Genomic DNA, 11,306 nt, shown 5'->3' on the forward strand with positions numbered 1-11,306 from the left:
TTAAAATGGAGGTTGGACATGTGGGAATAAGTCCGGCTGGCCAGCCTGGCTCAGGTGGTGATGGGGGTCATCCTAAGTCACTTTGGGCTTCCGATCTGTCTTTGAGGCAGAAATATAGAGCATCTTTGAGGACACCTGCTCTGACTGTGGGAAAGTGGACAAAATGCTCAAAATAGAAGAAAAGCAAGGGTCAGGACCCAAAGAGGCCTCAGTCCCTGTTTCTCTGGACTCTCTGTAGGGTGCCTGTGTGTAGGATTTCTGCAGAAGATAGTCCATTTTGTTAAGCCTTTGAATATTCAAATTGAAAGTATCGCGCAATCATTGATTGTCAAATCATGGGTTTCTAGAGGTTTTAAATACTTGGCATGAGGGGAAAAAAACTCAAACCTATACCCGAAGGTATAAAACATTAATTCTGTGTATCTCCTACTCTAGGGACCTGGATGCAGCTGGATGCTTTGTGAAACTTTAAAAATGTCGCATCTCTGCCTTTCTCCCTGCACAGGAGCCTCCCCAGGCGCTGAGTCCCTGCAGCTGCAGCATCCAGGCTCTGACCCAGCTCCTGCACACCACGATGTCTGGTAACTTGGTGCTCCGGGGGTCGGGTCATGTGGGCCAGGGGCATTTCGATCTGGGTGTATTTCCACAGCTTTTCCTGAATGCAACAAAGAGACACAAAGTCAGGGCACGAAAGAAAGGGCGGGCGGGATCCCGGGAGGGCACGGGCCATGTAGCCGCTCCCACTCGGAGCCTGCTCCCCAGGGCAGGCAGAGGCCCAGAAACAGACTTGGCTGCTCCGGGCAGCCGCGTACCCGGGCCCATGCCCGGCCGCCCTCTTTTCCACTGTGAGTCCGGGACTTCGCGGCGCCGACTTTGGCGCGGCTTGAAGCGGCGGCTGGGGGAGCTAGAGGCTCACGGTGAGCAGGGAACAGCGGCTGCGCTGAGCTGAGCTGTGGCGGTCTCTGGTCTCTGTACGGACCCCTAGGCACGTCCACCGCCTACGGAGCCCCTAGCCGAGTGAGGAAGAGGGGTGGGGAGAGAGGGTGCTGCACCACGGAGACCACACGGCGTACTGAACCTGCGGGCCGGGTATGGGATTCCCTGGATCTGGGTGAAGAGCAGCATAACTTTCCTTCGAGGAAAGACCCTCAGCCACCGGAATCTGGCCCTCGAGTAGGGGGCTCTTTGCTGTGAAGCTGCGGTCCCTGCAGTGACCAGGTGAGGCGCTGGCGACCTGGCGCTGTCGCCGGATGCTCAGGTTGCACGCGCAGCCGCCCCCAGCCACCGCGCCGGCCCCCCTCTGCGCGATTCCCAGGCGGTCACTCCGGGATAGAGGACCGGGCCGATTCGACCTGGGCTCCTGCAGCCACCCCACCCCCACCTCGATAGTTTGCCCTGCCCAGCTGTGAAGCTGCGGTCCCTGCAGTGACCAGGTGAGGCGCTGGCGACCTGGCGCTGTCGCCGGATGCTCAGGTTGCACGCGCAGCCGCCCCCAGCCACCGCGCCGGCCCCCCTCTGCGCGATTCCCAGGCGGTCACTCCGGGATAGAGGACCGGGCCGATTCGACCTGGGCTCCTGCAGCCACCCCACCCCCACCTCGATAGTTTGCCCTGCCCACCAGGGAATGGCCTAACAGCCAGAGGGACCTACTCACTGTGATTCTGCTGGCCCGGGGCTAGGGCACCCCATGCTCCTGGGGTGCGGGGTCCCTCCCCGAGGACCCTGCGGTGCACGCCAGGTCGCTTGGATTTGCAGGGGCAAAGCAGCCAGGCCTCCCCAGCTCAGGGGCGGCCCCTTCCGGAGGCGGCCTCCCAGTTATTGCATAGTCCTTGGGATCCTCCCGGAGGCTTTCCCTGGAGCCCCAAGGAGAAATGCCTGAACCAGAAAGGGAGGGGTCGTGGGAGAGGGGGAAACAGGGAGAGCAGAGAAGGGGCTGACGGGAGAGGAGGAAGAACTGGAGAGCCGGCAAGGCAGAGAAAAGGGACCGGGAAGAGGGAGAGTCGGTAGGAAGGAGAGGGAGGACAGGGAGGCAGTGAGGGAGTTTCATGGGCCTGGCTGCTTTACTGGGGTCAGTCTGGCAGATCCCTCATGGGCTCAAGACCAGGCTAACCAAACCCCGCACCTTGCCCCTGAGCTGGCTTCCACACCAAGGGCCCCTAGGGGTCCTGACCTCCCCAGAAGCCATGGCAGAGCTGGTAGAGAAGGGATTGACAACTTCACACCGAACATCATGGTGGGGCAAGTTAGGGCCACTGCCTTGAGTCAGAATGCCCCTTCTGTCCATATATCTTCACCTCTCCCATAGCGCCACACTCCCTCAACTCTTACTTAGCCAAGGTGGTGGGTTCCCCTGGACTGGGCTCCACATTCTTGAGCAGAACAACCTGTGTGTTAATCTGTGTTCATCCCACTGGAGACTTGAAAACTACTCCGTTTTTTTGTTTCCGTTCATTTTGTGTTCTCTAAAACTAGAAACTTGGTTTGGGATACCATAACCTATCAAGGATACCCTCTCTTCACAGTCAGACACCCAAACCTGGACCTGACCACTGACTCAGTTTTCTTTCCCCAGAAAAACCGAAGATGTATCAAGGTGTCCGAGTAAAGATCACAGTGAAGGAGCTGCTGCAGCAGAGAAGGGCACACCAGGCAGCCTCCAGGGGAACCGTAAGCATGAATCCCACACTAGTTCCCCAGCCCATGATAGGCCTTGTTCTGAGAATGTGAAAAGCCACTCCCATATCCAGCCTTTCTCAGCTGTTGCAGTAACTTCTGTGCCCAGCTTCCTCTCATTTCACAAGATGCCACAGAGAACAGGTGGGGCATGGCTGGGGTTCAGGACTTGGGGTTAATTACTTACTGGTTAATGTTGAGTGCAAAAGGCTTATTGGTGTTCTGCAGGAAAAGCCAGTCAGCAGGTAAGTATATTACTATTGTGTTAGGAAGATAGTGTAGGTACACTTCTCAGACTCATAGAAAAACTCAGAAATTCACCTGAGGTTGGGGAGCCCTTCCAGGTTAACATCTCTGTGGAACATTTTCCGTTCTCTCCTCACCCTTCTGGAACTCAGCCTCTGAGATTATTTTGTCTGTAAATCACCAGTCACTAAAGGAAAGTCTTCAGCAAAAAAGGCCCTGTCTCTGGAGTACACATAGAACCACTTTCTGAAGATGTTATAAAGCCTTAAGCATTCCAGCTTATTACAAAATTGATCTGGGCAGTCATAAGCACCTTACACTTTATATACCTTCCTAAAGCAGATAAGTACACCAGGAGTGCTCACAGAGGGCAACAGGACCAGAACTAAACAAACAAAGTGAGATTATCCCCAAAGAGTATGGAGGTACCAAGACATCTAGGGCCTGGTCCAGAAGCTATCCAGATTCTTCTTTACCCTGTGCATATCAGCACACCACAACAGTTTTTGTGCCTGGTGCTGTTTGTATTCAGTGTAGGACTTCATACAAAAAAAAATGGCCTTTGGCAGTGGACATCATGACAAGGGGGGAGGCACATAATGTAGGGAGGTAAATGTCAGATAAATGGGGTTCAGATCTCAGCTCTTCCATTGTGTATATCCTCCAGCAAGTTACTCAGTCTCCTTTGCCTGTTTTTCCTCATCTCAAAATTGAAGATGATAGTAACGGTTAAATTAACTACTGCATATAAAGCACTTAAAAGAGCACTTCCACACAGTGAATGCTCAATAAATGCTATTATTACTTGGGAAAGACAACTAAAATACAATTGCAACCAAAGACTGAAAATCAGATATTCAGTAATGCTCAGAGTTTAGAGTTAGCTGTGATTTGGTACATACAGATGGAGAAGTTAGTATCTGCAGCTATAGAATTTTGCGTAAAAATAAACCTTCCTTACATTTGTAGAGTTTTACAGTGATTAATTCTTATAATAACCAAGGGAGGTAAGTATAAAAAGTCTTCTCATTGTTGGCTCTCAAAATTCATCTTTCTTCAGATCCAGCAACTCCTTCAATTTAGAGATGGTTACACAATGAGTAAAACTAGATCTAGAGGGAACTGGAAAATACTTCTGGAGCCAAAATAAAAATCAGGATGTTTATTACAAAACATAATCATTATTCATTAAAGAGCTTCGGTATTTGGTACAATTCTGTTTCACCTGTAGCTGGAGAACTTCATCGCTCTTGGGTCCTTACAGATTGGTTTTACCATTGTTTCACTCTTAGCAAGATGCAGGACCTAAAGCATTTCACTTGTGTATCTGGACAGTTTCTCTTCCTTGGACCACTGTTGCATCTTTTTCTGAATCTCCTCCTCCCAAGCATGAGAAATAAAGCAGGACTCCTGAACCAGTGCTTTGCAGGAACACTGCTTTGACTCCTGGAAGATTCTGTCAGTTCATTCCCTCACAGGCATGTAGGAGTAATGCATATATAATTTCAGTCAGTGAGCCAGATGTGAAATCCATCACTGGGAGCCATGGGAAGGATCTAGGATTCTAGATTTGTTGCAAGAGTGTACTTAGTAGGCAAAAAAGGCATATACCACAGGATGATTTATGCCTATTCTTTGGTGTAGACCTTTCTAGTTTAACAGATTGTCTCCAATTAGATTATTGGAGAACAACCCTGGGAACTTTGAATCAAGGAAAGCATTCATTATATCAGATATGACAAAGCAAGAAGAGATTTTGTCTTCTTATAAAGCCTGAATAGTATCCCCAGTATGGAATTTTAAGAATGCAGTCATGGACAGAAGTTATAGATTGAGACAAATACCCAAGTTTCAAATTGTCCTAGAAGAAACTGCATGCCAGACTGGTAAATTTAATTTTTAAAATATTCATTTCAGCCGGATCAATTTACAAACACACTGACACACCCATGCACATGCATTTCCTACGCCTTCAGAGTAAAGAGAAACTTCAGTTAGTACTTATCTCAAGATATAATTTACTTTTTTTCACCATTAGTTTTTTAAACAGCCTTGATCTAAATTGTAGATTGTGGGTTTTTTATGTTGTTTGAAATCTAAGAGAGGTGCCTTTCTTTGTACTGGAGTGAAGTAGAAAGTGAACCCATGACTAGAAAGATAATATCAAGTCAGATATTGTGAACATACCTCGGGGAGATAACAACAGGATAACAAGGAGGCCAGCAAACAGGCCAGTCTGGGAAAGCATGGGGTTAAAGAGCTCTACATGGAAGCAGATTTTTTAAAACCCACTCCTTCCAAGTCCTTCAGCTCGAGCTGCTGCCAAATATTTGCATAAAGAGCTAGTAAAGGATTCCAGCTTCCTGGTTCATGACATTACAGCATGGATTATTTTCAAAATTAACACCACCTCCCGTTTCAGCAATGGCTGATTGTGCAGTTCTCCCAGTGGCTCAGTATACAGGAGTGAGTATCCCCTGGAATCCAAGTGAGGCTTGGCTTCCCAGCCTACAATCCCAGAGCAACGCTGGTCACTTTAAACTTTAAAACCACCACCTGAAATCTAAACAAAAAAATTGGTACGGTTAACCACTCCACTGGAAATTATAGGCTCTTTCACTTTAAATAGTTACGATGAGCAGTCTCATAAACTTGAAATACTGTAATGAAAAAAGTAAATTTATAGAAAATAATAAAAAATACAAAGAGTTGAAATATATCCTAACAGTGTGGAATAGAATGTTGATAGGCTCCAACTCACTGACTACAGCTTTAAGAAAATATTTCCTATTTTAATAGCTAATAGATACTAAGAACATGTGAAAATTTTAAGCTACTCTGGTTTAAAAAGTTAGCAATTTTATTCTTTAGGGGATGTGAATTCCTTAGACTAAGAAACCAGATAAGTTACGATGCAGTCTCATAAACTTGAAATACTGTAATGAAAAAAGTAAATTTATAGAAAATAATAAAAAATACAAAGAGTTGAAATATATCCTAACAGTGTGGAATAGAATGTTGATAGGCTCCAACTCACTGACTACAGCTTTAAGAAAATATTTCCTATTTTAATAGCTAATAGATACTAAGAACATGTGAAAATTTTAAGCTACTCTGGTTTAAAAAGTTAGCAATTTTATTCTTTAGGGGATGTGAATTCCTTAGACTAAGAAACCAGATTCTAAAGGAAAGTTTTTAGGGAAATGATTGACTAAGTCATAATTGGATTAAATAACTGTTAGTCCTTATTTGTAAATTGAATAGTTTAAAAGAAGATCTTTTTGCTGAGTTTTCTTGAAGTATTACATTTCTGTAACAGAAAGAAGTTATTTACATTAATGTTTTAAAATTAAGATGAATACCTTAAAACTGAAGTAGGGAATCTGATATTAGGGGAAAAAAGTTCCTAAACAAGCAAACACCAAAATTGAATCTAAGTAAAATATAATGTTGGGTGTATTTTTTATAAAGCACATATTTTTTAGAAGAAGGACTCTGGCTTACCTTGTAGCAGAAGGAAACATAGTTCCCATCAAAATATCTTAGCTTTTCCCATGTAGAGTTTCTGTGCTTCTTTTTGCTTCATTGTCATATTCTTGTTTTGGCAGCTGTCTGAAGGCAGCAGTATCCACCCTTCAGACCCAGTCACACCATCTTCTGCAGGTCAGTACAGCCAGCATTGCAATTCCTTCAAACTCTCTTTCAAAAGTCCATCTCGAAAGCTTTTCAGTGCTTGATTCAGGGGTTAAGATAGGCACCACCATTTAATTGGAATTCAACCAATCAGAAAGTGAAAAACGCACAGTAACTCCAGATGCAAGCCCAGCAAGGGAACAAGTGCAATTTTTGGTCCTCCTTTCTGAACTGTCTATGCTCTGCTGTCTGGACTGTCCTAAGACTTTGTTTACATTTTTTTCCAGTTCCTCACCTCCAAGAAGCTAAACTTGACTATAAAATCAGAACTTTTCCAAGAGCCTCTTTATCGTTTAGTACACTATTCAGTGAAATACTGAACATCCTGAACGCTATAATAATGCCCTTGCTCTTGTTCATGTAGCTTCCAGCCCACAGGGGCTTCCCTCCCCTTCTCTTCTCCCTTCCCAGAGAGCAGTTCAAACAAGTGTAAGTTTTCCCAGCTCAATACGAATAACTCTGTTACATAAACATTCCTTCCTATGCCACTCAGCAGCTAAGAGGTCATAAATAAGGAAGCCTGTGTTTATGGATGATTTCCACTGAATGTGTCACCTTTAACTTAACCTTAAAGGAACTTGAAACTTCAAAAACTCCAAAGTCCTGTAGCCCCTTTTTTTGGGCACACTCTAAACCTGGCTTCTATGAGCATTTAAGAATAATCCTAAATTGAGTCTATTAATACTTAAAATGGAAAGGAGTGATTTTTCCAAATTGTTTAGTGTTTAACTATTCTTATTGCATTATCTTGTTAGCATGTCTACTATGAAAATACTTCATTTTTTGTAATTTTAAACAAGTAATACTAATTTGTACTCTATATTCCTGGTCTCCATTTTTATCATTTCCATTTATATCACTTTTGAAAATCCACGCCTCAAAATTTAATCTAGTAAGTGTGAAAAGGTTAGAAAGCAGTACCCCTGAATCAAGAGAGTCCTTTTCAATAGCATCAGAAGTTTTCTCATAGCCTCAAACAGATCTGTCAATTACTGCCGAGAGGTTTACTAAAACTTCTGATAGGGCCTGGATGTTAATGCTTTTATAACACGCTTGAGCTATCAACCGTGATCCTTGGTCATGGTTGAGCCACAATACTTTATTTTTGCTCAAGCCATATTGATATCCAGTTGCCACATCATTAGTCAAATTCATTTCTCTGGTACCAGAATTAACTAAAACAATTGAAAGTCCAAATTGTCTATTTGCTTCTCTGGAACTTCCTAAGCACCTTTCCCTCCAAAATACTCAGAGTATAGAAGCAAACTCCATTCAATCCATACTGCAATTTTTAAAATCTTCTCCCTTTCTCTTCTAGGACTCTGTTTTGAGCCTGAACCATTATCTTCCACACCCAGTTATTTTCAACCCCAAGAATATTCCACTTGGATTTCTTGTGAAGAAAACCCCAATTTCCTGGACCAGATCTTCAATTCCTACCTTCAGCCTGAAACACTCTCAGAGCCTTTGCTCAACTCCACACAAAGTGCTCCTCACTATCTGCCGGACAGCATCCAGGCCAGCCCTTTCTGCTTTAACCAGAGCCTGGTAATTTATCTTCATTTTTTATGTAACCGATTGTTGCTAACTATGGAGTCATAATGCTTTATAAGAAAGTTGTATCATAGACCAGGGATTTAACTCAGTGGCACCATGCCTGCCTTGTAAGTACAAGGTCCTGAGCTCAATCTCTGACACCAAAAAAAAAACAAGGAAGGAAAGGGAGGGAGGGAGGAAGAAAGTTGTGTCATCTCCTGAGGAATCATACAAATACCATCAAGGAAGCAAGCAGGGAACTATTTATAATGCAAAGTGCAGAGATAGCTCCTTATGGAAGGGGATAAACCTTTAAATACACACTTAATTATGATTTCCCAGTGAGTTGATGGGTGGCAGTAAAAGGATTTCCTGGCAGTGCTCAATGATTTTTAAACTGTGGGGTTAAGTCATCTCATAGTTTGGAAATGATTAGTTTACCTAGCAGCTCTTGGATTTTTAAGTTCTTAAAAATGGAACTAAGGTTGCATCTACACACTGCCAAATTTCATTTTGATAGGGGAACTGAGTTCAATTGGATTTAGTTACAGAATTGTCTCTGTTAACTGGTTGTTTTTGTATACTACAGTATAGGCACAAGAACTCCTTTGAGTCAGTGATGGCTAGTAAAACCGAAGCCCTATCCTTTACAAGAATTTTAATTGTTTGTTTTGTGTTTTGTTTTGTTTTGAGTTTTTTTTTTGTTTTGTTTTTTTTTTTTTTTGTTACCGTGGATTGAACTCAAGTCCTTGCACTTGCAAGGCAGGCCACCGAACCTCTGAGCTAAATCCCCAGCCCATGAATTGTTTGTTCTTTATAGATCTCAAGAGCTCAAAAATGTGTTATTCTTTAAAATGAAGCATATTTTCCATAAGATCTACTTATCTAAGTATTTTAGACATCTTTTTGAGACTTGTAATTTTTTGAACCTTCAAGTGTGAAGTTACAAAGTTTTTAAGAAATATGAATTTTTTAGTGTATGAAACATCTGTACAGGCATCAGGCTAAGTTTTAAAGGGAATAGGAAATTAACTCTGCAGAATATGCATATTGTTGCTGGGCCTCTGTCACCCAGTTCCCTTCAGCCTCCAAGTTAGGCTTTTCTCAGCGACAGCTGTAGACTTGCTTAAGAGAAGATAGTCAGTACCTTTTTCCTCAGGAAACAAGACTTTACTGGCAGGGAGGGTAGTGACTCATCCTGGATATCTCAGAGCTAGGGTCCTTGAGGATCCAAGTTCTTTCTGCTTTTGCACGCTCACCTAGTTCTTCACAGTCAAGGGTGTGGAGAAATATCCAGGGTGCCACCTGCAGCTTATATTGTGGCACACAGCAGGATTTAATGTGCAGGTGACCCAAAGTACAAAAGGATTTTGTGGTTTAAGAACAAAACATCCTCCAAAGTATGGTTATAACAAAGGAAGCCAGTGAAGCAAGGCAATTGATTGTTGGGAAAGAAATAGGCAAATATAGTGAATGGTGTCATGAAATCATGTAGTCAACAAATAAAATTACTTCTCCAGACTTGGGTTGGGTATTTTGTTTTTCACCCCTACTTTTCTTATGCTGTGTTAATAAATCCACATTTTACAGCTGTTTTAATCCTGTCTAAGGTTATCAAGCTCTTTGTTTGTTGGTTTTCATTTCTATAGACCCTGGGATCGCCTTCAGATTCCTCTACTCTCTCTGGCTCCTTAGACTACAGTTACTCGCCAGCTCAGCCGCCTTCATATGCTTCAGAGAATTATAGTTCTCCCCCTTCTCTGGACACCCTAAACCATGGCTACCCCCAAGAAGACTACTCTTACTACCACTTGCCCTCACACGCCCAGTACAACTGCTTCTCCACTGCCACCACCTCAGTCTGCTACTGTGCGTCTTATGAGGCAGAGCCCTTGGAGGCCCTCAAAACAGCAGAGTACCTCTATCCAGGCACAGACTGTGTGGACTTTACCCCCTTAGCAGCCACCACCAGTGATTTCTATAAAAGGGAAACAAACTGTGACATATGCTATACTTAATAGAAATTCCATGACTTGGAACATGGCACAGGTATAGCTATTTTTCTACCACATATAGATGACACTTCAAAATATGAAACCCATTAACAAAATATCACAGACATGGTTGATGTCACTGTTTCCATTTTCTGATGCTAATGTCAGGATTAAATATCAAGTCCTCAAACCTGGTCATAGTGCCGAGAGTTACAATTTTTGTAGGTGACTTTCCATTTACTTTTCTGTGTAACCAACAAATTCTGTCTCTTTTTTAAACTAATAAACAACTTTGTATTATTATATTTGGGTTATTTTTTAAATTTCTAATTGTAGTTTCTGCTTGATTTGAATATTATTAATTAAACCAGGAAATCATCAATTACACTAGAGTGGTTCATCTTAGTTATTCATGAACATAAAATTATTTTAATGGGGTAGGATGCCTTGGCTGCCATAGAATGCAATAGACATGGCCGCAATGGTAGAAAAGCAACATCTGCCTCTCTACTAAATGAGGATATACATCTTGGAACAGCATGGATGAAGCCAGGCCTGGTGGCACATGCCTGTAATCTCACCACTCTGGGCGGCTGAGAGAGGAGGATTGCAAGTTTGAACTGAGCCTATCCAATTTAGCATGACCCTGCCTCAGAATTTAAAAGTGTTAAAAGGAGGACCAGGGATTTGTCCCAGTGGTGCCAGCCACCTGCCTTGCAAGTGCTAGGGCCCGAGTTTGATCCTTGGTGCAGAAAAGTTTCAAAGGGAGTAGGGAGGTAGGTAGCTCAGTATGAAGACCTTGGCTTCAATCCTCAATACCCCAATACCACAAAAAGAAAGACAAGAGAAGAGAAGGAAATAATAAAAGGGAAGAAGAAAAAGAAAGGAAAGCCAGAGACATGGATGAAACACTAGTTTTTCTATCCAATATTGGCCAAAGAAATATTAATATGACCATAACTTAACTGTGGCATTAACCTGTAGATTGTTTCCAAAGTACTGCTATGTAAAGGTTTTTGGCAAATACTTGATCTTTTTTCTCTTAGGTGCAGCCATATAGTTTCAAATATTGGTTGCCTTCTATTTCTGAATTTCTGTTGTAAGTCCTTATATATCTTGTATTCACACATTGATGTTTAGTATTATGCTGTTTACAACTGACTT

The 11,306-nt window shown here is 43.0% G+C and overlaps 1 protein-coding gene across 7 annotated transcripts; it reads left to right on the plus strand.

Moving 5' to 3' along the window:
* Window positions 1–509: 509 nt before the first annotated feature.
* Window positions 510–10,663, plus strand: Colca2 (colorectal cancer associated 2). Of its 7 annotated transcripts, none has more exons than XM_010610656.3 (5): window positions 510–581; window positions 2,573–2,667; window positions 6,528–6,582; window positions 7,931–8,160; window positions 9,798–10,554. In XM_010610656.3, the coding sequence occupies exons 1-5, from the start codon at window positions 575–577 to the stop codon at window positions 10,164–10,166; spliced, it is 756 nt and encodes a 251-aa protein (XP_010608958.1). In that variant the 5' UTR covers window positions 510–574; the 3' UTR covers window positions 10,167–10,554. The 7 variants fall into 7 exon arrangements, with proteins under 7 accessions (XP_010608958.1, XP_010608963.2, XP_010608965.1 ...); XM_010610661.2 differs by lacking the exon at window positions 510–581 and adding an exon at window positions 745–917 and having other exon boundaries at window positions 9,798–10,663; XM_010610663.3 differs by lacking the exon at window positions 510–581 and adding an exon at window positions 821–845 and having other exon boundaries at window positions 9,798–10,553.
* Window positions 10,664–11,306: the final 643 nt, after the last annotated feature.

This window comes from Fukomys damarensis, unplaced genomic scaffold, assembly GCF_012274545.1.
Source record: "Fukomys damarensis isolate Sample0158 unplaced genomic scaffold, DMR_v1.0_HiC HiC_scaffold_16, whole genome shotgun sequence".
Classification (NCBI taxonomy): Eukaryota; Metazoa; Chordata; class Mammalia; order Rodentia; family Bathyergidae; genus Fukomys; species Fukomys damarensis.

What these genes read in the sequence shown, in the direction of transcription:
- Colca2 (XM_010610661.2), top strand. Translation starts at nt 821, where the DNA reads ATGCCCGGCCGCCCTCTTTTCCACTGTGAGTCCGGGACTTCGCGGCGC. An exon ending in AGGCAGCCTCCAGGGGAACC is followed by an intron (nt 2,668 to 6,527) that starts GTAAGCATGAAT and finishes TTGTTTTGGCAG; the next exon opens with CTGTCTGAAGGCAGCAGTAT. An exon ending in AGTCACACCATCTTCTGCAG is followed by an intron (nt 6,583 to 7,930) that starts GTCAGTACAGCC and finishes TTTCTCTTCTAG; the next exon opens with GACTCTGTTTTGAGCCTGAA.